The following is a 27353-nucleotide window of genomic DNA, read 5'->3' on the forward strand; positions in this document are numbered from 1 at the left end:
TCTCTCTCTCTTCTCTCTCTCTCTCTCTCCTCTCTCTCTCTCTCTCTCTCTCTCTCTCTCTCTCTCTCTCTCTCTCTCTCTCTCTCTCTCTCTCTCTCTCTCTCTCTCTCTCTCTCTCTCTCTCTCTCTCTCTCTCTCTCTCTCTCTCTCTCTCTCTCTCTCTCTCTCTCTCTCTCTCTCTCTCTCTCTCTCTCTCTCTCTCTCTCTCTCTCTCTCTCTCTCTCTCTCTCTCTCTCTCTCTCTCTCTCTCTCTCTCTCTCTCTCTCTCTTCTCTCTCTCTCTCTCTCTCTCTCTCTCTCTCTCTCTCTCTCTCTCTCTCTCTCTCTCTCTCTCTCTCTCTCTCTCTCTCTCTCTCTCTCTCTCTCTCTCTCTCTCTCTCTCTCTCTCTCTCTCTCTATCTATCTATCTATCTACCTATTTATCTCCATGTGCGGTTCATCCATCGTCCGTAGAGGGCTCAATTTTCCGAAGGCAAAGAGCGGAATACACAGACAGAAGAACGAGCAGTTGTGGTTTCGTAACTCTGAGTTTCACGAACTAAATCGATCATTAGACGAAAATTGGTACTGACCCTGCCCTGAGAGTGCTGCTAAATACATTTACCATGAATGTGGCAAGCCCAGCATAACAATTGCCATATGATATGTAGCGTGATATAGAGTGTGTGAGAAAGCGTTACCTGTGCATTGTCACGTGATATTCTTGTGGAATCAGGTGACAAAGCTTGACAAGAGATGTTACCTGGCCTAACGTTTATAGACGCGGAGAGAAAGTGTTATTTTTCTGTGTTCGTGCATATTAAATAAAATGATAGCAATTTTAACCGGGATTGGAGTTAGATTTCATGCGGTGTGTACCGTCGTGTTTTGCCAGGCATTTGACGACAGTGGGGAAGTGGTGAGACGCCAAACTAGTCGCTGCACAAGGAAATGTAACGGAAGGTCTTCTCTCTGGGTCTGATGGCGATGCCTGCCTCAGGCGATGGACTTAACACCAAAGTCACCAAGCTGGAGTCTTTCCTGGCGTCGACTGGTCCAACGTTGCCTGGAAGCCTCAGGGAAGTTGGGGACGGTGACACCAGTGGTGCCTCCTAAGAAACGGAATGCGGGGAGCAGTTAGGTAAAGTTGACATCCATGGGCTTCTCGTTGGGGAATGAAGGATGCATGCAGGCTTCCTGCTCGAATTCCTTAATCCTTGCATTTTTGGTCCAGTATCCTTGAGAGGAGGAGACTTTGTGACTCGCATTGTATGTCTCCTGGTCTCTCTGGCTCCTCCATATACAAATGTACAAAGCAGGCCGACTCTATACTTGTACATACATACATGTAGCTGACCATTCCAGGCGAGCATGGCGGTGCCCTGGAGCTATTCTGCATGCCGTGAATGACATAGTGTGAATCCGATCTGAGGGAGAACTGAACTACACGATAAGAACGTGCGAGGGCATGTAGTGGAACGAGCAATGCGTGTACAGAATGATACATGTCCATGTACACCAGACAACAGCTGATGCAGCACAGTACAGCACTACTACACTGTATTCTCCACGGGTGGCGGAAGAGTTCAACTCCTCAGGATCACACAATGACATGGATTCTGAATACATGTACTGGTGTTGTCGACAGACACCTAGAGCTTGTAATCGCTGTTATAGTCTACATGAAGAACAACCGGAAGATGTTGATAGCGAGCATTTTTAAGCGGTAGGAAACAGTGCTGAAGGACATATGCATCACTACTGATAATAACCGCGACAGAGCTATCATGCACACAACCGGAAACTGCTATATCGCGTACTTGGCCTTCTCGTTTCGACGTGCCCAGATAACCCCACTGGCCTTTTGCGACTTTGGCTGCATTGTGGCGCGCAGCAAGTGTATGAGGGTCAGTGTGTTTACTAAACTATTGTCTACCTTGGTATTAGCATAATGCATCTGTCAAGCCAGAGCCAGAAATGTTGCTGCTGTCCAAACACTTGATCTCGCCTCTTGGATCATGGATTGGCATGAGAAAGCTCAGGCGTCAATTAGCACCTAACGTTGCATGTAGTCCTGTGCCAACACTTAAGAACAATGACACAGCACAGTTGATGGCCTGTTTACTAAGCTCGAGGTCTCCATGTACACATAATGTATATACATCAAATCGAATTCAAGACCCAAATGATCCTTGTCACCAGAAACATCACTATGAACCAGTGAGTAGTAAAATATCGGGTATTGTACTACTCCCTGATATGAACAGCTTGTGCGAAGTAAACAACAAACATGCTTTCCTGAAGATAGAACACTTATCACCCGATCATTAGGTCGTTGAATGTCAGCATCACATCAGTCAGTATTGTGCTAGCTGTTGCACCTTCTGACTACACAACATCTTATGTAATGGGTAGCCGAGTGGTAGGCGCGGTGAAATCAACAAGAATTACTTTTATTCTATTTCTTTCAGGTACACACCTGAGATATAATTATTAGTGAAAGAAGAAGCGGCAAAATAACTGACTTTCTCTCCGGTGCACACCTGGAGGTTGAATAGCTCGTTATTATCAAAATCTCATCTTCATCAAAACAGAAATGCGCAGCCGCTTTTATGCAGCAGACGCCGTACGCTTACATACGGAGATACACTAAATATACATCAGGCAAAGCTCCGTATTAGTTCCGTACTGCTTCCGTATTGGTCGGGCAGGGATACTACACCCTCCCTTCCTACAGATAATCACGCCCTCGTGATTTTCAAAAAATTAGTGAGGAGTTACGAACAACAGCGTCAACCGGAAGATGGCAAATTATATCGGAAATGATAACGTTTAGAGTAGACAGAAGAAATGAACTGATAACAAATCATAAAATAGAAGTAAAAGCCCACCAGGTTCACACGATCTCTCGGGGTCAAAAGGGAAAGAACTGTCCTCCAAATAGGACCTGAAACCACAGCACTCTTGCTGCACTACGCTGGCACAACCCGCCAGGAACATCGCAGTTCAAAAACCGAACTGAATACACTATAACTATAAGGGGCGTTGTCACACACATTGTCCCACGTTAGCTGGGTAAGCCGTGGCTCACCATGATCAGACGCCTACCAAACTAAACTGGATTCACACACTCGCATAAAGGAAGACTGAAAAGAACAGGGAGACTGAAGGAAGAGAGGAAAGAAAATGCCAAACCTAGAATCAGCGTTAGTTACCACGGCGGCGGCTGGAGCTACAGCGGAGGTCAAGCTAGGTTTTATCTTCATCTTGGTTGAGCCGGTCACTCAGAGCGGCTAGCTCGGCGTCAGACAAATGACTCCCTCCTCGTCTGGAATCGTGGTCTTCACATTGTCGATAGCATCGCTTTGCGCGACGTAAAGAGTGATGGTCTAGCCAGGAAGAGTGTTAACGAAAATCTGCATCCCATCACGGAGACGAAGTACCAAGTGAAGAGTGGGCTCCTGCTTCCGACTGCGTGCCGGCGAAAATCAAACGCTGGTGGTCTTAGGGAATACCCTCCTTGTCTTGGGCAGCAGCCTGCCTGTTGTCGTCCTCATCAGGTTCGCCATCACCACCGGTAGTATTCATGAAGGTAGCAGGTCGCTTAGAATCGCCATTGTAGTCTGGGGTCGAATCACATTGTTCTAAAACACACCGCTCCCACCAATGTAATGGGTAGCCGAGTGGTAGGCGCGGTGAAATCAACAAGAATTACTTTTATTCTACTTCTTTCAGGTACACACCTGAGATATAATTATTAGTGAAAGAAGAAGCGGCAAAGTAACTGACTTTCTCTCCGGTGCACACCTGGAGGTTGAATAGCTCGTTATTATCAAAATCTCATCTTCATCAAAACAGAAATGCGCAGCCGCTTTTATGCAGCAGACGCCGTACGCTTACATACGGAGATACACTAAATATACATCAGGCAAAGCTCCGTATTAGTTCCGTACTGCTTCCGTATTGGTCGGGCAGGGATACTACACTTATAACTGTTAGTGTTAGTGTTGGACACAAACTACAGATAACATGTTACATTTTGGTCATTTCCTTTAAAAATAGAACACTTACCAAATACATTTTTGCTATGTTTATTATAGAGAAAGGCATGGGAGGGTAAGCAGGTTATGCCTGTTTATCTTGATGTAGTCGAAGTGCCACAACATGCGCTCTCCGGCCGACCTCATTCAGCACATGAGCCTGCAAAACGACTCGAAGTTAGAGTAGATAATGTATTCCAAGTGACATGTATGATGTAGAATTCCTCCATGCAGCTTTTTCAATCACACAAATCACTTCAATATAGGTACAGTGAAACCTGTCTAAGACGACCACTCAAGGGACCTTCAAAATGTGGTCTCTGTTGCCACGTGATCTCCTTATTGAGGGTCATTTGACTTGAAATAGCATCCTGGTTTCAGTGGTCTTCTTCGACAGGTGGTCGCCCTATCCGAGTGGTCGCCTTGACAGGTTTTACAGTAGAGAAATTAAAAAAAATGGAGAATGTACATGCCATTACAATACAACACCTTGGAGTTGTGTTGCTGGCTCGGGTGGCGAGTGGAGTCGCCACAACAGAGTGCATGTGCTGGAGTTGGGACTAAATGCCTGTCGCAGCACAGAGAGTAAAGGCTCAGTGCTGTTGGCCGTGTGTAACTCAAACTTTCTGACTAACTTGATGCAAATATGTAGCTGAGAAACATGCATTGGTTCCGGAAGAAGGAAAGCTGTCAAGAATGCATCAGAGGTTTAAATCTACAATCACGTGTACAATGTACATGTACATGTACTTGCACTTCGACCTTAGAAATAATTGAATTCTATTGCAGAACTAGCTGCACTACTATCGTGTTACATGCATTACTTTCACAGCGGGGTGTGCTGGGTTTTTTTGTCTTGACACTACATGTCTTGACATTTCTCCAGCAAACTCAACGCTCACCATCACTCTGAAGTCAGGTTTCCTTGATTGCATGTTGTTGTTGTTGTTGGCTGCAGTGTGCAGTGATCACCATCGACTCGTGACGTACATTGTACTGTAGATGTACGTGTGCAAGTATACTTACATGTACACTGTACATACATGTAGTAGTAGTAGTACATGTAGTAGATTTTATTATTTTAGGGGCCGTCCGTAAATATCGATGTTTTTTTAGAGACGATATTGGTGCTTCTCTCCCTTGACCCCCCTCCCTCCCCCCAGAAGACGCACATGTACATCTAGATCATGGAATCAATATTTTTGGATGCTCATGAAGTGCCCAGGATGTTGAGGGTCCGGTGTAGGCGTGAAAATCCCGCCGCACTCACGCAATAGCTGCATCGCCTGGCCTGGGGGGAGCGAACCGGGTTGGCGCTGCAGTGCTCACAGACATCGTGTACTGGTGTAGCCAAAGCGGTTACGCTCGGGCTTGAATTTTTTCAAATCCTTGTTCAGACAGTGAAGACTGGAAACTCTTGTGGAGTTCGTCCGTGTTTGTTCGCACTGCCTCTACGTCTTGAAAAAGGTCTCCTGCAGGCATCGTTCGGCCGATTTCCACAATCAATAGCTCATTCTTTTGCTCTTGAAATTCGCCATGGGCGTACAGCTTCCAATTTTTGATTTTGTTCTTGTGTCGCGAGTTTTAGCTCCGCGAACGGAAGCTGGTTTCACATTTCTTGTATAGCCATTTAGACGTCCGCGTGCAGGGATCGGCGAAACTTCAGATATTTACATCGATATTTTCTGATGCTCGAAAAGACGCACATGGCTCAAACCCCCTCCCCCCCAGACGCACCAATATCGTCTCTAAAAAAACATCGATATTTACGGACGGCCCCTTACTAGGGGAGTCCCAACAGGCGTTGCCTTTTTACCATGTTTTACTGGGAAGCCTAGGTGAGTTTTTACCATGTTTACATACAGAGTAAGAGACGGGCATGTGGATACCTGTTTAATGCAATATAGAGTCACAGTGTATTCCAGTGCTGGTGTTATCGCCTCACGTGTCGTGGTTGTAGCACTGCTTTAGCCTACATTTAAGATTATAATTGCCATATATACATGCACAATGTACATGTAACTAGCGAATAGCACTATTATGTTTTATCGCCTGATGAGTGTTTTTTGAAACACGAAACTCGGAGTTACGAGAAACCTTTTTGGTGTCTGTTGTTCTGCCTTGTGGAATAAAATTATTTACGTACTTTTCCAGAGTTCAATGCTCACGACTAAGACCCTTTGCACAATAACGGTCACGTGATCCGAGACGGGGCATCCTCTTCGATTTTTGTGCAGAGTATCAGTTGTTGAGCATGGTGGAACACTGTATTTTTCCATTTTGGAGATGGAGGGGAGAGTGTCGAGTGGTTTGCCATCGATGGCTGTGGAACCCGTGGACGAACTGTCAATGAAGAATGGTCTGCGAAGGAACTGAACAGTTTTCTGCTGAATGAGGGTGCGTATCTGTCTGGAAAAAGAAGGAGTCGTTGGAGCGGTAAGTTTTCCGCATTCAGTGGACATTTCGGATTACTGTACTGCAGATTGAAATATTTTTCGCTTCTCTACCTTCTCTCCTCTGTCGATGTAGAGAACACTTCTCTATGCAGAACCCTGATGCTCCTAGAACTAAGAAGGGCACCACTTCCTCGAGTGTACCTTCATCATGCCCAACATTTCATGCGTCCGACTCCCAGTGGATGAGTGATGAACCTCTGTTTCCCAGAGTGAGTGCCACACCATGCGTGCTCGTCTCCAACGCAGGGGCAAGTCGCCGACGACAGTGAAGAGGGAGCTGATGGAGTAGTACTAGTGAACAAGCCCGTGGATAGTGTCCATGAGTTTTACTTTGGTGGCTATGTGCATGATGTGAAAGTCAGTCATATCGTGCACGCAGCCACAGCTCGAACTCAGATGACTTTCTCCGCACACCTGAGCGATGAGGCTGCGTCTCTCTCCACTTCAACATCAGCAGCTCGAGCAGCGCCAGCAAGCAGTCGATCTTCCAATAGCGAAGACAGGGATGGGTCATGCCTTGGTAAAGGTATAGTTTAGGGTCCCAAATTATTTTAGTGGGTCAGCATGCTCTACAGAGTCCCAGGCATGCACATTACACATACATAGGCCTTGGCCACAACTGACATCGAATACGATGTGGATGGACAACCACTGGTGTATGCAAAATCACCTTACGATGCGAACGAAGACGGCGCAAAGGACCATGAAAATTGCCTGAGTTTGAAGCTCGGTGATGCCGTGCGTGTCTTGAACACCTCCATGGGCAAGGGAAGGTGGTGGGTAGAAGTCAAAATATTCGTCGTTCTGCCAGGAGGCTTCCTCCGCGCCGCGCAGGTCATCCTCAGGCTCAGCGCCAAGGAATGATGATGGAACGTAGCCAGACTCGCCATCGACTTCTACCCACCACCATCCCTTGCCCATGGAGGTGTTCAATACATGCACGGCATCACCGAGCTTCAAACTCAGGCAATTTTCATGGTACTTTGCGCCGTCTTCGTTCGCATCGTAAGGTGATTTTGCATACACCAGTGGTTGTCCATCCACATCGTATTCGATGGCAGTTGTGGCCAAGGCCTATGTATGTGTAATGTGCATGCCTGGGACTCTGTAGAGCATGCTGACCCACTAAAATAATTTGGGACCCTAAACTATACCTTTACCCATGCCTTTTTCTCAAGCTCCAGAGTCTCTTGGCAGGGCGTTCTTTATCTTAGCAAAAGCAAGGATGAAAGTCGTCATGGACAAAGTGTTCCGAGCACAACACTGTGAACGATATCGCAGCACTGCGGCCCTCTTCTCGCCAGATAGCCAGGATTCCAGAGTGCGGAATGCCAGCATCACCAGGGAACGCATGGAAGGACAAGTGGGTTCCTTAGACTAACGTTAGGGATGACGGTTGGTGCAAACAAGAACCCAGCAGTGGTCCTTGGAAAGCATTTCGAAACTTCTTCCTTCAAAACTAAAAAAACTTCAAATGAAAAAAGGCTAGGGAGTACATACATGAACATCGCGTCGGGACCGTGAAAACACAGCCTGTCACATGCACAGGAAACTTGATCACGTCCTGCAGCAAACCATGCATGCTGGTTGCATGCCAAGTGTGCAGCGCGTGCACAGCATGCCCCGTCTCGACCCCTCTCGCTTATTGTGCAAAGGGTGTAGGTACGATGCGTATCAGCCCTGTTCACAGTCATGGCTTTACTGGTCATGTTCAAAAATGCACTGGACAACACACCCAGTCATCACAATACGGACCTTTCGCTAACGATTTTCGTTAATTTTCGTACCGAAGTTTCGTAAATTTTTCGTTTCGCTCGCATGTCCACATTTCGTTGCGTTGTTGTCGTAGCAACATATTTCTCACCGGCGGTGCGCAGTTCATGACCTGAACTTTGCACCCTTCTATTCCCCACGCTGGTTTTTTGATTTCCTCCTATCTCCACTCCATGATCACTCAAGCTACGACCGGTCTGTAATTGTATGCTATAGCCAGGATCTGACTCAATCATCAAAAATTCAAAATGCTTTTATCTCTGTTCCTTCTTGAGCACGAGAATGGAATGTTGGATGAAGAGGAGCTCCTACTTCTCATCCATTGCATAACTGAAGATACCTGTGCGAATCTCCCTCAGCATGTGGGTAATCGATTAAACTTTGAAAAAATTGATGAGGAGACATGTTCTCGCAGATATCGCTTCACGAAAGCACAGGTTATGGAGTTGCTTGAACGGCTCAGCCTCCCAGCGAGGTTTCGTGCTCCGTCACGACACTGTTGGACAGGATTGGAAGGGCTGCTGGTGGTTTTGAGGCGTCTTTCGTATCCTAACACTCTTGGTGATATGTGCGAAGAATTTGGGAGGTCCAAACCATCACTGAGCATCGTGTTCAATATCACCCTGCAATGGATTTTCAGGAATTGGGATGGTTTGTTGACTGATCCGTTTACCCACCAGTTCCTGACACCTGCCAGATTTGCCAAGTATTGCCAGGCAGTCCGACGAAAGACAAGTGTGCCACTGGATGTATGGGGCTTCATTGATGGCACAGTTAGGAGTGTTTGCAAGCCGTCTATTCACCAGCGCATGTTCTACAATGGACATAAACGGGTTCATGCCCTCAAATACCAGTCCTGTGTCACACCAGATGGCTTGATTTGCCATTTATTTGGTCCCGTTGAAGGCAGACGGCATGATTCAGGTGTTCTCTTGGAAAGTGGTTTGCTGCCTAGGCTGCAACAGTTTGCCAGGAAACCAAATGGTCAGCCATGTGCACTGTATGGAGATCCCGCATACCCACTGTCGCTGTTTCTTATGAAGGGCTATCAAGGAGCTGCGTTAACAGCTGAGCAACAGGAATTCAATACAGCTATGAATTCTGCACGTATGGTGGTGGAATGGAGCTTTGGTGATGTCGTTGCACAGTGGGCGTTCAATGATTTCAAGAAGCAGCAGAAGATCATGCTTCAGCCCGTTGCTGCCTACTACAAGGTGTCTGCACTCCTCACAAATTGCCGTACCATCTGCCGAGAAGGCAACAAGACATCAAGGTATTTCAACTTATCTCCACCTACCTTAGCAGAGTATCTACAATGATGTCAGCACTACATCATTCTGTTGCTGTGCCATCTCTCCATTTTACAACAAACACTTAGACCATGAAAGAACTGTAAACATCTTGGCTGTGGATATTCCCTCTACTTAGCAGTTTTAAAAACAGACTACGTTTAGTCATTCATTCAATTATGGAATGGTGAAGACTCTGTTATATCTGTTCAATGAAATTCCATGGTGAAATTGGTCAAAAGGCATTGATAACACTGGTTAGAATGACGTTAACATTGGAATGGTTACAGGTATACAACTGTGAAGTGCTGGGTGAAAGCGGGACTAGTGGATAAGCTACAAAGCAAGGGCTGTTCCTTCGTGAAGAAGTGAAAAAGCTATTGCATTTTTTTGACAGTGGCTGCCATTAGCTGCAGAAACATACTGCGTTCCTCGCGGTCCTGTTCTGCCTTTTGCTTGCGATCTTGACGGTCATCTTCTGCTTTCTTGCTCTCTTCTTGTTCCTTTTTCTTTTTTGACGCAAGCTCGTCCCGTTGAGCCTCTTCCTTCAGGGCCATCTCCCTCTCCTGGGTAACATGAACAGAATCACCAACAGAAATCAGAAAATTCAATAAACAAAAAAACAATTGAACACATGAACAATTTGAAGCATTTTCTCTTGAAATTTATTCTATACAGCATGAAAGTAAAAATGGGTCATACCTGCAGCGCGAGTCTTCGCTCCTCCAGTGCGACTGCATTTGCACCATGAGAAGCAGCAAACTTCTCCTCCTCCAAATACACTTTTCTCTCCTCAATCTTGAGAAGAGCATCATTTTTCTTCTCGAGGTACGTAATAATAGGATCCGCTTGATCGTACGTGCTGCTCCGCTTGGTTTTCTGGGGCCGGTCTTCCGCTGAAGATTTCTCCGAAAGGGTCCTACAAGCATCGGCTCGCATCTGCTCGGCCACAGCCTTTTCCGCATGCTTGGCTGTCACCACTGCCACTGCGGCTTGCTCCTTCTCGGCCTTCAGCTCCTGTAGCTCGGTTAGAAGCACGTCTGCTTCGGAGAAGTCCTCTACAATACCAGAGGCCGATTTGCTTTTGCTATCTTTGGATTTCTGCTTCGACATCAGCAGGTGCAGCCTATCTGAAGCGCCTTTCTTTTTTAAATTGCCGAATCGCCGGTCTTGTGAGGATAGTTCATCCACGACATCATCCATTACCGACGAACCACGGACAAAAGGATTTCCTGATCCACGAATCTGTCTGAGCAGGACCAAGTCCATGCCTGAGTCCCAAACTATCCGTTGCCTATCCGGTGTAATAGGTGTCGGAGGAACAGGTGCAGGTAAATTTGAAGCCATAGTACACTGACACGTTTACGGTTAGGGATAAGAGAAAGAGTAGAGGGAAAAGTCTGAAAAATCTGAAACAAATCCCGCCAAACAAGAACGAAAGCAATATTCGTTGAAAGTGGCTTTTTCCGTCCAGATCAGACGAACTTCCGTAAGATCTTCGTAACCTCGTTCCCGCACTACGAAAATGGTGTACGAAAATCGTTAGCGAAAGGTCTCTAATGTGACATTGCGTGCTGTGTCCTGTGCAATGCATGCGTAAGGAGAGCAGTTTCCGCCAAGGCCGATTGCCCACTGCAAGTGAGCATAAGGTGGAGGCGAAAAAACTGTTGGAACTACCGCCTTGGCTTGAGTCGCCCAGGGTCCTTCGCGCCACAATTTCAGGTCACATGAGGGTGGAAGCGCAATACAGTGTACAGTAAAACCTGTAACTAAAGACCACTGTCACTAGCGACCACTGTCACTAGCGACCAGCCTGGTACAGTAAAATCTGTGACTAAAGATCAATGTCACTAGCGACCAGCCTGGTACTACAGACCACTGTCACTAGCGACCAGCCTGGTACTACAGACCACTGTGACTAGCGACCAGCCTGGTACAGTAAAACCTGTGACTAACGACCACCCCTTGGGGCCAGAGAAAGCGGTCTTTATTGGCAGATGGTCCTTAGTTAGAGGTTTGCACAGCACAACCATTATTGAACGTGAGACCGTTCGTGCCTGGCGAAGTGGTCTTTAGTTCCAGGCTGGTCGCTAGTCACGGTGGTCTTTAGTTACAGCTTTTACTGTAGTACAGACCACTTCGCCAGGCACAGACGGTCTCACATTCATGAACAAGAGTATGGTTGCGCGGTGCAAACCTCTAACTAAGGACCACCTTCCACTAAAGACCGTTTTCTCTGGCCCCAAGGGGTGGTCGTTAGTCACAGGTCTTACCGTACATGTACTTATACATGCAGTGACAGGCATATCTTTGCTCTGAGATCACACCGTGCAACTTCGCTACTGGTATAAACCAAGAACACATCCAGGATAGAGTGATCACAGAATACACGACTCACGTTAGGAGAAGTCTAGAAAATGACCCCCTAGAATAAAGAGGGTCAGAACCGGGTCTAAGATCCACACGGTTCAGGTGGTCTCAACAGACTGGGGCTCTACCAACCGTGGATGGTTGTAGAAAGGTCACTGTTTGCGAACAGGGTGTCCTCCACCTTGTTACATTCTGTCAACCAACAGCATGTTAAGTTGGCTAGTGTATTCAAGCAAACGTGAAGAACCTTCAAATGTCCAGGCAAAAAAGGCAACAATGACTTGGTAGTAACCCCGCATACCAGCCGACGGTGTTGTGCAGTTCATGTCATTACTTTGCAGTACATTTTGTAATACTAATAGTGCACTGGTATGCTGGAATGGACATGCAGATACGTAAATGTCCATGTACTTGCAGCTGATTGCATGTTCCATGCCGGTCACGCATCTGAGAACAATCAGCTTAGCCGACAGGTGAGAATCGGCATTACCCGAAAACAAGACGCTCTCCGCGGCGCGCAACGCAAGAGACGCGCAAGAACTCGAGGAAGAAGCGATGCGATGCGCTGCCCGATATGTGACTGGGTGTATTTCTTGGCCGTGCCGGGAAGTGATGCGTGATGTTACGAGCGAGAAATCACAATACACTACAGTCTACACGTTGCTTGACTGGTTTTAGAGAACTAAACGACGGTAGCGGTCGCTGGCTGTACATGTACTGGTAATAGGTAAGAAACACGATCTGTGGTCGCCACAGCCACCTAGGTGATTGCGTATTGCTCCGTCCATCGATAGGGAGTTCTGAACACCGGTGCAAGGAGAGATGCGGATCTTCGTGCATCTGACTGAGGCGTTGGAACTGAACTGAACGGGTACATTCGGGATTCTCTACCTGACCTGAGTGGAAGCATGCAACTCGAGAACAAAGGCAGGCTTCACGACCTCCACGCGAACAACGTTACGTACCTGTATTAACTCCCGTTTTTTAGGATAGACTTTCTCAATCAAATTCCCTCCGCCTATCCACCAACTACTAGCATAGGCTGCCTTGTTGGTTCTGCAGTATCAGAAAATACAATGTACATGTCCGACGGGATAGCTCCACTAGGAACCAACTCTCCCTTCCTCTAGCCCGCTCTTCAGCCTTGCTACACTCCCCCCTCCCGTTTCATTGGCTATTTGCATTGGCTTAAGCTGCACCAGGAGACAAAGGGCCTTTCTACTTTAACAGCATTCAGGAACGCCTTGCTTTACCAGTAGACCACAATTTTAGTCCATATTTGCTTCTTTCTTCTTTTCCTTTTCCTTTTGACTTCTTACTCTTTTCCTTGTTAGCCATGGTTGGCAATAAAAACCCTGCAATCGCCACGCAAAGTGGTCATTGGCTACCCCAGCAATGTGTTGCTTGGAATAAAATAATAAAAAATAATAATAAATGTAGGTGCGTGTTTACCTGCTGCTGCCCATGTCTCCTGACATGCAGTATCCACGTGAATGAATAGTGGCGGTCATTTGTGTTTCTCAAATTCTTTTTTCATGTTGGCCTATGACCTCTGGCTGGTTGGTGGATCCGATCTATCCTTCCGCACCATTTTAAAGCTGCACCTAACGTCTGAACATGGGGAATCTCACGAAGGCGCAAAGGTAGTTTTTGATCCACCACCTGTACGTGGAATACATCATACACATGTACACCCTGTACGTGGAATACATCATACACATGTACAATGTCATGCTTTTTGCGCCTTTCGCCTGCCTCAACTCCTCGTCACAAGATTAAACACGGTCGTGTTCATTATATCGGCCCCATGTCACAATCAAGCATGCGCAATCATGTACTGCACATGCCACACGACGTGGCTGGTTCGAGCCTGTTGGTTAAATAGTTTTTCGTCCTGGTCATCATGCGTGACCTCAGTCTCTTCCTCTCGCGGAGACCTTTCCAGGAAGCCCAAGATTGTGAAGATTGAGTGAGTAGAACTGAAGTTACGTCCCAAACAATTTGAAAATATGCGGAATTTTGAAATTTCCAATCGGCTCTCAAAGGGTTAAGTATTTACTGTCTGTGCAGCGTTCGCAAGTCAACTCCGATCGTTCCCTCTATCCCATATCCCATCGATCTAGCTGGCTAATGTCCCATGGCGAACAACTGCCATCCAGAGAAGCACAGTTTTGGGTGTGTCTCTGACGAGTTCACAATGTGGAGGGTCAGCTCACAGACAATTGTTCCGTCGCAGGTGGCCAGTTCTCATTGTAATCACACGCAGAACATGTCCTGGTCGCCAGTCTCCTGCGAGCATCAAGATTTTCCGCTTGCTGCTAGCAGTGAAAGGTGATACTTGAGGACGCAGTTCAAAACGACATTCACTACACTGGAAATCATTAATTTTTAGGATGTCAGTCATTATTAGTGTTTGGCGAGACACACACGCAGCAGAGATGACTGTTGTTAATCGTGGATGACTGTGCATTTGCAGCACTTGGGGCATGACATTATGTTGTGAAGTGTTATCTGCCAGTGATATCTGGCAGTAAAAAAGCAAGAAGGGGTGATGAAATCGACCTTATGCCATTTGTACAGATCCTCGAAATCCCGTAGAATCCCGTAGACCCAGTAGGGTGTTCATTGTGTGCTATGTATGCGCATTTGACCTTTTTAGCGTCATAATTCAATGACCAGTAATCGCTTTGCCAGCTTCTTCACTTTAGTTAGAACTAATGACTAGCTAGATCTTTGTCAGAAAAAGGTTTTCGTATGAAATGCCTTCAGGCCCCATTTCTTAGTGGAAATAGCAGAAAACACAATAGGGTCGTGCACGTTCAACACTCTACCGGGTCTACGGGATTCTACGGGATTTCGTGGATCTGTACAAATGACATAAGGTCCATTACATCCGACTGATGAGAAAGTAATTCATACATGTTCATACATGTACATCATACATGTCTGTCCATGAAGAGGATCTTCATGCTTCCACAACTCTGACAGGCATTTTGCACTAGTTTGCGTACCGGACGTACATGTAAGTACATTATTGTATTGTCCATTTGCAATGCGTCACGTGGACACACACACACACAAGAAACAAACAATCAAACGTTCATAAAACAGTCACACACTCTCAATGCACTCACACACACACACCACACACCACACACACACACACACACCACAGTGACCACACGCACACTCACACTGCGCAAACCACAGTGATCCTTATCCTGTTTCGTGCTATGGTTGAGGGGGGGGGGGGAGGCGTACAAGTGATCGCGAGCAAGAGATAATCCTCAGCGGATAATGTCGGCAGAAAAATCGGCAGAATTCGGTACATTTTCTTGTTTGTTTTGTGGATGTACACGTATGTGGATCATGAAAATGGAGCAGAATTCAAGAAAGTGCCTGCAATACGGGGGGGGGGGGAGGAGGGGGAGGATACAATGTCAAATCATGGTTCCGAAGTCCAAACGGACCTATTCCTTGCTTCTGATTCTTATCGATGTCCCCCCCCCTCCCCACACGCGCAGGTGTATATCGTGGATCTCACAGGGACCAGTTCCACATTATAACGTTAGTCGCTGCGAAGTTAGTTGTGGAGCGCCTTTACCCCCTGTTTTTAAAGTTCATGTCCTACCACATCCAAATCTAGCGTCCCTTGAAAGTTCACTTTCATGGCTAATAGTCGCATGGTCTCTTGTCCCAAGAGACCTCTGCGCTCTGTGCTTTCTCCACACCACTTTTGAAAGTTATCTTCTCTTTTCTCCCTTTCCATTATCGTAAAATATTTGGCATGATCGTCCGTTTGATGTACTATGTGAAACAGAATAACTACACTGAATCTCTTAGGTTTTTAGTTAGGTGGCAACTACATGTAGATGCAAGTACAGTCTGTTGGGTCCCCAGGCAAAATATCAACACCAAATCAAGAAAATTGCACTCAGAAATTGGGAAATTGTATTGAGAAGGTATGGCGTTACATGATGTAGAGAATCCCATTTTTAAAAGTGAATGTCCACTCGAAAGCTTTACTCAAAGTCTCAAGTTGGATACAGGATCGAACGACCGCACGGCACGAGGCCAACTCTTTTCTCTTCCACAGTATATTTCACTTCATCAAATAATTAACAATTAACACTAATAACACCAGCTATTTATAGCATGCAAAAACAGCGTACATGTATATCAAAACATACACATATAAAACATGACATGACAGCGTATACCAGTGGTACACTGCAAACCGCACACAGCGCATATAGCGTATGCCATGCGGCAAACATCAGCGGTACGGCGGAGTCGAAATACAACATTGCAACGAATACAATGCCATAAGCGCGAAGGCCTTTCCCACTGGTGGTTTGCGACACAAACAAACTTCGGATATAAAGAACTAATTCTACTCCAAAATAGTGGTCGCTACATCAGGGGTAGACTGCATAAAATGCTCCATTCTGGTGGAGTTGTTTAACCTGCTTCACTTCAGGAAAAAGCACTCAAGCCATAGATAGACTCGGAAGGAGAGCCAATGATTAATAATTTATAGTAAAGAAAAGCACCAAAGAAACTACATAATTATAAGGTCAGCTTTGTGCAATGTTATCGCATGAGCTGATTGTCAAGTAACTGGGGTGTTAGTGAACATTATAGCATAACTTTTCTCGCTCCACATATACTGGCACACACAGAGACATAGACAACAATAACGACACTACACAAAGTGAAGGGTAGTTGGCCGAAGCCAGATGTGAACCGGATAATGAGTGAGGTATGGAAGCAAGGACTGAGAACAGAGTGTCTCAGATAGAATAGGCGTGCCAGTGGATAGCAAAAATAGGCCATGATTCAGAACCACTTGGGACCGTCAGATTAATTTTTCTGAACCGAGCCAGCCGGGAAAAAACCCTCGCGCCGCCGTACACAGTTGTGAGGGATAAAAACCGGGTGTATATCCCCAATGGCGATTAGGCATCATGTAGGCATGGTAAGCACATCACGGCAAAAAGTGATAAAAAAGCAATGATAATATGCACATAAATGAAGTGTGGGAGGGCAGGGACACTGGTAAGACTCAAAACTGACAGAAGAAGTCAGGAAAAGAAGCGACAATAAAGAACACACCAGATGCCATATTTGCAACAAAAAATATTTCGCGAGAAATCAGTTCTCGCCTATCTCGCTGCGCTCGGCCGGCGAGAAATACAACGTACTTCCTTGGTCCCTTTACTATAAATTAACTTAGCCCAAAGATGCCATCTCATCATACCAACTGACCTGGCTCCTTCAATAATAATACGACAATCAAGTGAGTTCACTGCTTCAAAATCAACTTCAAGGTGAATATAAAAAAAACATCTCCATCATTTTGCGAGAACTGTGGCAATACGCCCAGTGAGAAGGCATTTCTCCTGTGCCTATGGTGAAAGAAAATGAATCTAAACAAACAAACAAACAAACAAACAAATACAAGTAGCATGAGCTCCAGTGTGGGGAGCAAACCCTTTTCAAACAAACATCACCATTGTAATAATTACTACAGCAGTTCATCCGGCAGTACTACTTGCAGTTTGACGAGAGATGCCGTACCGGAGCTCAGCTGTGTGGCCAGCTCGGCATTTTCACACACGTATTCTCGGAGACACGGCCAATGGTCTTCATTTCCCACTGTGACAGCATCCGACTCATTCTTCGTAAACCCTTGACCAGTGAAGAGCTCCAAGAGGCGTAATTCACAGTAGAGAAAAAGACGCGTTTGCCAGGCCGAGCGAGGAGCTGCAAGTGCCATGAATCTGCTATAGTCCATTAACTGGCTGGGCGATCGTTTTATTGAGAGAAAATTCACGCCGTGCGCCTTCTCGTAATCGGCAACTGAGCACGCACGGAACTCGCTCAGATGCCGCATCACGTCAGGCACGGCACCGTGGTAGAACTGGCGGCAAAGCTCCACGATACCACTCCACGTTGCTGGCACGCACTTCGGCAAGTGCGCGTCTGCGGGTTTGTCATCGGGCACGTCTTGTGGATTAGCCTGGGCAAGAGCAGCACCATGACTGTCATCGCATTCGACAATCTTGGCCTGGAAGAGCAACAGCCATGCATCATTCTTGTCCACCTCGCACTGCACAGGGACAAGCAAAACATCCGGAAGCAAAGCACACGCATCAAGTTTTCAGGCACTGCAAATCGTCATCATTCTGCATCCAGAACAATCGGGTGATGTAGACTTAGCACCGTCACACAGCTGTGAGTAAATATGCATAATGTAAAGACGTTCGGCTGGGCCTGTGTTACGAACCGTATTCCGGAGTACATGTATACACCGTTCCCAGATTTTTGCTACAAATCACAGACATCCACCTTGTTCATCACCACACAAATCACAGACATCCACCGTGTTCATCACAAGTAATGCTGACGGCTGGGTACACGTCACTGGCCACAGAAAGGTGGATTCTTGTCATATGTCACTGGAATTGTAGAGATCATGGCGAATATCTATCACTTGTCCTAGTTGACGTTTACCGTACTTTCCCGAATATAAATCGACCTTCTGTGTGCCAGAAATTTCGTCAAAAGCTGGGGGCCGACTTACAAACGGAACTCGACTTACATACGGGAATCTGGCACAACAAATGAAGTGACTGGAGTGTCCGTACAAAAAAAAGCACTGCCGTATGAACCATGTGAACTTTCGTCCTGCGACTGACACTGGTTTTGTTCAGATTTTGTCTTACTGGCATGATATGATCTCTCCTCGCAGAGAACTCATCATTTTGTATGTGTGGGTGTCATGGAGCTATAACAACTTTTTTTCATGAAATTGACTCCTGGATTTGGGGTGGTCGACTTATAATCGAAGTCGACTTATATTCGGGAAAATACGGTATACGCTTTTACACGTGCTTGCAGATCAGTATAGCTAAACATACTCTAAACATACTCTATGTTAACACCATACACTACAGTGGTGTACAACTACACATACTACACACATTACAGGAGCATGGTAGATCACATACTACACACATTACAGGAGCATGGTAGATCACATACTACACACATTACAGGAGCATGGTAGATCACATACTACACACATTACAGGAGCATGATAGATCACATACTAAACACATTACAGGAGCATGGTAGATCACATACTAAACACATTACAGGAGCATGGTAGATCACATACTACACACATTACAGGAGCATGGTAAATCACATACTACACACATTACAGGAGCATGGTAGATCACATACTACACACATTACAGGAGCATGGTAGATCACATACTACACACATTACAGGAGCATGGTAGATCACATCCCATACAAATTACACGAGCCTGGACCTCTCTTATCTGGTCCTCTTTCATCCGGATCCCTCGCCATCCGGAAGAAAATCGTTGGTTACCGATTTACAGCATATGTCATACATACATACAGTATGTGTGGTCGATTATCCGGTTCCCTCGCCTACCCAGATAATTTCGTAGAAAAAGGGTGTGTGCGGTTAAGCGAGGTCTGACTGTAGCTCGCATCCCACAAGTCGAAAACGCTTCCAGGCTCATTTGATGCTGTTAGCCATTTTTTAAAGCAGGTACTGATTTCCCGTATCTTTTACCTTGAGGGTGATGAACTCGCGTGTTAGACCGAGGGCGAGCAGGACATCATACGGTGACTTGAATGGCAGAACGCGGCAGGCAGTATCTCGGCCGGCAACGAACACCGTGCGCCGTCCTGATGCCTCACTCAGCCTTGTCGGCACAGTACCACTTTGTACCATGGACACCCTGCACATGACGTTTGCCGCAACTTCATCATCGGCGAGTCGACGTGCTGCTGTCTTTCCAGAGTAGAAGTTGATTAGATGGTCAGCGAGGGCTTTAGCGTTCATAGTGACTAGCTGTGGGACAGCCGAAAATTAAAATTTCACACAAAACCTCACAATAATCACACACAGGATGAAACGCGAGAAGACCTTCCCCTCGTGGTCCTCTTACCTATTCATGCATGTTGGCGCAGTACTCGTACAAGTCACCCTTGAAGTGTCAGACCAAGATGGACTCTTGGTCAGACTAAACAAGTGTTGAAAGCAGTATTTTTTTTTAACTATAAGATCTTCAAGTGTTGTGATTATTGTGAGGTTTTGTGTGAAATTTTAATTTTCGGCTATCCCATTTCGTTAATTTCTTACTTTTTAGACGGGTTCCATGGACTAGAACACAATAACATTTTTTAGAAAACTGCCATAAAGCAGTTTTTATTGCTATAATTTCTTTTTTTTTTTTTTAGCTAAGGATATTATTATAATAATTGTGTCACCAATGGAATGCCCTAAACGATGGCCTACATGTAGCGCCTCTACATGTGCATCATATCAAATTCAATACCGTATTATACGCATTGATGTGCAAGCCTTTTCTTGCAGAAAATGGCACTAGTCCTGCATATTCATGTTCTTCTGCAGGGGAATCATTATGGGTAGTGCAGTGGCGGTGATATTTTTTTTATACGTAGGTCATTCTGTGGATGTTGCTGTTGCAGAATTTCATGTCATAAAATTGTCCTGTCTTTCAGAAAATTCAGATGTCCACACCCTAAATCACATTTACTTGAGAATTGTAACCAGGTGCGTGCCGCAGATGTTTTTGTTGATTCTGTGTTTATAATTGTAGTCATGGGTTGTCGTGATAAGGTCATCCGGCATCATATTGTACTGAAATCGTAATCCTGTTGATGTCCATACAACTTTTGGAAGTAGTTCAATGACTTCAAAGTGTTACAAGTTCAAGATTGTCTAAAACAACACAGCAAAGTAGGAACAATAATCATGTATTAAAATGTAAACAAATACATTGTTGAGTCCGACACCTCGTTCCAACAACTACACTGATCCTGAGTATACATGTAAGGTGCAAGGATATAATGGTTGTAGGTACTGAGAGATAAACAAGGCACTCCATAATAATAAAATGTTACACGACTTTGTGGGAGTATGAATGATATCCAGTCAAACCTCTTTTGGACGAATATCAAGGGACCGATGGTATTTGTTCTGTGAGTTTGTCTTAATTAACTCTATTTTATAACGAGTGAATACAGTTATTTCTCCAATAGAGACACGAATAGATTTCTTCTACAGCGAAAGCTTCTAAGCCAGACCAAACCATTGACTCGTCTTGTATGAAACAAAGGAGTCACTGAACCTCTCTTTAGCAACATGACGGCAACTGAAACAACAACAGAGAAAACACGATACATGTACAGCAAAGATTCTTGCAGGTACTACAAACAGATTGCAGATCGTAATTCTTGCTCTGCCGCCACGCAACTTTATTTGGGCCAGTGCAATCTCGGTGCTACTCACAAATCAAACAGCCCAGACTCGAGTAAACAAATCCAATCGTACGAGATTTTCACGAGACGAGACTGCACCCATTGGCTTGTTTCGTATGAAGCAAACAAGTCACTGAATGCATGAATCTCTCCATAATGGAGATTTTCCCTGATATGCGAATATATTTTGCATACTCGGCCAATGCGTCCTTGAACCTTTCCCTCCAGATTGGAACTGCCAACGATGCTATGCCACTGCAAAATTCAGATTCTACGCTATGATCGGAGCACGGAATGCCGGAAGCAATCATGATCAGCGCCTTACTTGTAACGTACCAATGTACAATGAACATGAGTATTTCGACAACACATCTAAGCCTCAGCAGCAACATAAGCCTTACCGTCAAGAAGGTGAACTCGCGTTCTTCGCACTGTTGGCAAGGGCAAAGAGATACGAATGGATCTAAATCCGAATAAAATCAGCACACGTTTCCGTAAATGAAAGGGTGAGCATAAGCAAATGAATCGAAGGAAACTGGTCAACTCAAAGATCACCTGTAATTGAGTATTCCGTAAAAGGAGACCTCGACAGCAGAAAAGCTAAATTTAGAAAAGAGATCCTGTCAGTTTTTCCATTATTTATTGTATTCCACCTAAAATCAGCACACTTTTCGTAAATGAAAGAGTCAAAACAAGCAAATGAATCAAAGGAAACTGGTGAACTCACCTGTCGTTGAGTAATATTCCGTGAAAGGAGGTCTCAGCGGAGCCGAAGCGAAATAAGCCAGGACACGAAATATCCGAAACAGCTCATGCAAGAAACAGTTCCAAAGAAGGTAGGGCCTCGCGCATGCACATCCGAAAACGGACTGCACTGCAACACAATGTCTGCCGTGCACGTGCACAGCACGCGGCTACCACGCGTTGGTAGATCTAATACCGAGCACCTTACGTAGAATCTTACGTAGCCTAAGTGAAATACCGAGCACCTTACGTAGAAACTTACGTAGCATAGCGATGTCGTTTTTTCTGCCATGTGAACACAATAATAGAAAAGCTGACAGGATCGCTTTTCTAAATGTAGTATGTAGTCCGCCAATTATTTTCAAACGCAAAATCAATATTAAAAAAAATTAATAATGTTTCAATTATTTTTGAAGTCAACATTATGTTCCCAAATTAGGGCTTGAAAGTGATGACGTCAAAACGGCCAGGGAGTAGTAAGTTGACATCAGATTTCTACTTTTGGATCCACTAAGGTGTGACTTTGCTATTGCCAAAGTATGTGGGTGCATAGCAACCCACTCATGTCACATGCAGGTGTGACTTTTATTTCGCCACCAGTTGTAACCCCGCCCCCAGTAGCCAAATCGGTCAGTTTCACTGGCTACAGCACCATGCTGTGGGTAAGACCGCTTGAAATGTGCTTGGATCCATACAAAAACTGGATCCAAGTGGATCCAGTTTTTGAATTTTTGAAATTGTTGCTATGCTGTGACGTAGCACTTTCAAGCCCTTATGAAAGTGCTACGTCACAGCATAGCAACAATTTCAAAAATTCAAAAATTGGATCCACTTGGATCCAGTTTTTGTATGGATCCAAGCACATTTCAAGCCGTCTTACTCTCAGCAAGGTGATGTAACCAGTGAAACTGACTGATTTGGCTACTGGGGGCGGGGTTACAACTGGTGGCGAAGTAAAAGTCACCCCGGCATACGACATGAGTGGGTTGCTATGCACCCACATACTGAGGCAATAGCAAAGTCACACCTTAGTGGATCCAAAATAGAAATCTGATGTCAACTTAGTACTCCCTGGCCGTTTTTGACGTCATCACTTTCAAGCCCTATACATGAGACTTGAGAGATCCTGGGATCGGGAGTCTACCATGCATGGTCTACCCATGCGTGACCATGGTGACGAAGAAGCGTAGGGCGCGCCAAGGGCAAGGTTCCTGCGGCGCTCAGATTGGTTATTCGAACAACGACGAGCATAAACACAAAATGTTCCGTACTACATGTACATGTACTAGTACCACCTGTACTACCGGTAGTATACAGTAACATAACGACATCAGTGCCAGTAGTGAGTCGAGTAGCGGCCTAGAGAGTAGAGGCAAGAGTACAACAGGCTGCTGCCGTGCTGGGAGAGCTGAACAGGCTAACGAGCGCAGTACGGATCCGACCTGGACTACAGACTACATACAGACTCACGTGAGTGCGTTCGATTTTGCCCACAAATCAATTAATTTGTTGAACCCATGAACGTGAATCCATTCATGAATCCATTCATGAATAGTATAATTCATGATTGGATAATTTATTACTAGTACCAAGAGTACATAACCAAGAGTGTGCAACTCTACGATTCCCCAGCCCACGGCGGAATTTTTTTATGACATCAGTCTTTCATGGTCTTTGGCGGCAGTTTAGCTCACTGATGCCATCATGCGTAGCCAGAGATCAAAGTGCAAATAATGTGTACATTACAGCTACGGTAGTCGAAGCAGAACAACGGACGAAAGATCGACGTGTCTTGAACCTGACGAACTCTCACCGTATTTACAAAACAAGCGCCGGAAAGAATACCCACTTCATCATACTTCTGCCAAAGGATGAGGCAATAAAAAAATTCCGCCGTGGGTGAACCCATCGCAGCTCAAGATAGGAGTTTCACACTCTTGGTTCTGTACTCTTGCTAGTACGGCCGTGGCTATTCTCATCACCCCCTGTGTGAATAGACGTTATTTGATTACATCATCAGTTGATGCTTCAACGAAAAGGCTGCGGACTCGCGGCACAGCGCTGCACTTGCTAGGGGTAAGCGGATTATTCGGGCATAATTTTTGGCATAATCAGGTCCTTTTTGAGAAGGAGCATACAATTGCATGGGAAAAAGAAGGGCCGATGCCCAATGAGACTGTTATACACATATAATAATAAATAATAATTGAAGGCATAATTGCCTTTTTTAGAAGGAGCATAAAACGGCATCGGAAAAACAAGGGCAGATGCCCAATGAGGCTGTCATATACATGTACACACCTGCTATTGAAGGACCATACATTGCGCTTTTTGTCGATTTGGAATACTTTAGCAAGCACCGATGGCGACTACCTGACATGGCCGTGATTCTATTCCCCAGTCCACTCCATCACCAGACAGTACATTTACATCTTCTGCAACACCACCGATGATGTCATCCAGTGCTTCCGCAGCTGAAACACCAGCTAGAGTGCCCAGACAAGGTTCAGACTCAGATCAGACTACTTTGCCCAGAAACACGTTGTCACCATCATCATCATCAGCAGCAGCACCAGCAGAAATAGCTGAATCTCCAACAAAGCAGGTAAGACTAGGTGTGTGTGCGTGTGTGTGTGTGTGTGTTTGTGTGTGGTGCTGGTGTGTGTGTGTGTGTATGTGTGTGTGTGTGTGTGTGTGTGTGTGTGTATGTGTGTGTGTGTGTGTGTGTGTGTGTATGTGTATGTGTGTGTGTGTGTGTGTGTGTGTGTGTGTGTGTGTGTGTAACTAGGGTAACCCGGTAACTACCGGCATACCGGTGATTTCTGACTTTGATCGAAAAACTACTGGAATTGGCACTGAACCATGATTGTTCACAAAAACGCTGGTTTGTGGTATGACAAGGGCACATGCGGCCCTGCTTTTCACAGAATCCCTTACGTAGGGGCGATCTGACAATGAAGAAATCCAAGCTTTGGTCCAATGAGCAATGGGTTAGAAATGAATAAAAAGAAAGAACAAAATTGCCAAAATATTGCGCACAATTCGCAAAATACTCAAAAATTGCCCGAAAAAGAGAAAATAGACGAAATTGGCGAAAACTAGCTAAATAAGAGAAATGAGAGAATATTAAGGGAAACTGGTTGTGTGACTAAGGGATTTGATTTGGCTGGGTTGCCAAGTATGAATACAGGATTCCGTGTGGTACAGGGTCCGGCAACCAACGGTTTCCATGACCACCCAGCCAGGTTTGGGCCAATGGCATCACTACTTTCAACCTCTATGGTCCTAGTGTCGATTGCTGTTGTTCCCACTGCTCTCCTGTATTGCAGCGTGATTACACACAGATCCACAAAGCAAGGTACTCATTTGGTAGTGAAGGCAGCGGGAGAGATCAGTTTGACAGCCCTTGGGGACTAGCAACCAACAAAGCTGGTGACCTGATCATCTGTGACAGCTGCAACCACAGAATAAAGGTATTTGGCGGAGTATAATGTGCATCTCATTTTTTTAGAAATGTTTTGGCAATTTAAGATTCATCCAGAGTGTAATGCTCAGCCTATATTTGAGATCGTTATCGATCACAAAGACAGTACTAGAGTGCCACCATTGTTAGAATTTCCTATAAAGATATGGTTAAGGCATACATTTGTGTAATGTACCGATGCGGGTCTCGCACCCATCATGCATAACAGTGCAGCTGGCAGTTGACACCGGCAATGCACACATATGGCTTGCACCAGGTCAGAGGTGGCAAACTTCACAACGGTTTGATACATCGCACTACCTTTCCAAGTACATGTATATGCACGTCTGCACGCTGGCTTCACTCTTCCATCAACAAGGCTACATTGCTTCTACACCAACTCTAAATTTATCTCTCTCTCTCTGTCTCTCTCTCTCTCTCTCTCTCTCTTTTTCTCTCTCTCTCTCTCTCTCTCTCTCTCTCTCTCTCTCTCTCTCCTTCTCTCTCTCTCTCTTTCTTTCTCTCTCTCTCTCTCTCTCTCTCTCTCTCTCTCTCTCTCTCTCTCTCTCTCTCTCTCGCTAAAATCTTTTTGCTCATGCATGCGATCACAGTTTCCGAGTGCTCGATGGGCGCCGCTTTTTTCGTGGGCATGAAGTTGGTGAAGCTTGTACTTTGTACACAATGCTGTAAAAAGTGGGTTTTTTGAACTTTACTTCCTGTTTTGCCTTTCTTGGACCCATAAATGGAAGAGTGCGTATTCATTTCTCAGCTTGGGTTCATATCTGAAAATGTTACATGGCTATGCTTCACTGAAAAAAGAGCACATTTTGCCTGTTTTCACTGAAAAAAGAGCACTTTTTCAGCATATTTTGAGGGACGCAAAAAGCACTAAGTGCGAATTAAAAGAGCACCTTTGGGAAAGGGCTACATGCAGTGGTAGAATTGGTGCAAGAAATCAATCACCAGACAGTTAGAGGTTCTGCTGGTAGCCAATAGCTACTCATGTACATGTATACGCATGCTGGACATGACATCATGTACATGTATACGCATGCTGGACATGACATCATGCACCTGTATACTCATGCTGGACATGACATCATGCACATGTATACTCATGCTGGACATGACATCATGTACATGTATACACATGCTGGACATGACATCATGTACATGTATACGCATGCTGGACATGACATCATGCACATGTATACTCATGCTGGACATGACATCATGTACATGTATACGCATGCTGGACATGACATCATGTACATGTATACTCATGCTGGACATGACATCATGTATATGTATACACATGCTGGACATGACATCATGTACATGTATACTCATGCTGGACATGACATCATGCACATGTATACGTATGCTGGACATGACATCATGTACATGTATACGCATGCTGGACATGACATCATGCAGGTCCAAGCAATGCACACGTGCATGGCCTCTGTTAAAACTATCTGTTATCACCTTGCACATTTGTTCTGCTAGGGCATGCCACACTAGAGAGAAAGTGTGAAATTCCGAGTGATAGTTTTTTTTCCCTATACAACATCACTCATGTTCCTGAATCAGCCATTATCTACACACTCCACTTGATGAGCTCTGTTGCTGTGTTGGAACGAACCGCTGTCTGCTGGGTCTGAATATCAACATCTCAATGGGATTGTCTTCGCTATGGTTAAAACTTAAAAATAATGAATCGTCCTCGCTATGGTTGTGATGTGAATGGGTCGGCCATCAGCGAATCGGGGAGTGGATGTTTGCCTGATATTTACTGGGCGAGTTTGTGGCTAGATTCTCACCATAGAATTACATTCTAATGTATATGTTTAGATCTGCGCTATGTCTGTGTGCATGTGTGTGCTTGAATTTGTTATTGTATTCCTTTT

General features: G+C 45.3%; 2 protein-coding genes and 1 long non-coding RNA gene across 3 annotated transcripts; 1 reads left to right on the forward strand and 2 right to left on the reverse strand.

The window, feature by feature from the left end:
- Positions 1-9621: 9621 nt before the first annotated feature.
- LOC135816968 (uncharacterized) lies at positions 9622-10739 on the reverse strand. Its single transcript, XM_065330072.1, has 2 exons — positions 10239-10739; positions 9622-10102 (listed from the first exon to the last, which is right to left on the reverse strand). Exons 1-2 carry the CDS (start codon positions 10737-10739, stop codon positions 9914-9916), a joined length of 690 nt encoding a protein of 229 aa, XP_065186144.1. The 3' UTR covers positions 9622-9913.
- Positions 10740-17182: 6443 nt separating this feature from the next.
- LOC135816969 (uncharacterized) lies at positions 17183-19794 on the reverse strand. Its single transcript, XM_065330073.1, has 2 exons — positions 19522-19794; positions 17183-18018 (listed from the first exon to the last, which is right to left on the reverse strand). Exons 1-2 carry the CDS (start codon positions 19792-19794, stop codon positions 17434-17436), a joined length of 858 nt encoding a protein of 285 aa, XP_065186145.1. The 3' UTR covers positions 17183-17433.
- A 3365-nt stretch (positions 19795-23159) lies between these two features.
- On the forward strand, positions 23160-25455 carry LOC135818272 (uncharacterized). The gene is made up of 3 exons (XR_010553655.1): positions 23160-23450; positions 24334-24585; positions 25310-25455. It is a non-coding gene; the product is annotated as an uncharacterized LOC135818272 (long non-coding RNA).
- The last annotated feature ends 1898 nt before the right edge of the window (positions 25456-27353 follow it).

This window comes from Sycon ciliatum, chromosome 5 (assembly GCF_964019385.1).
Source record: "Sycon ciliatum chromosome 5, ocSycCili1.1, whole genome shotgun sequence".
Taxonomy (NCBI): domain Eukaryota; kingdom Metazoa; phylum Porifera; class Calcarea; order Leucosolenida; family Sycettidae; genus Sycon; species Sycon ciliatum.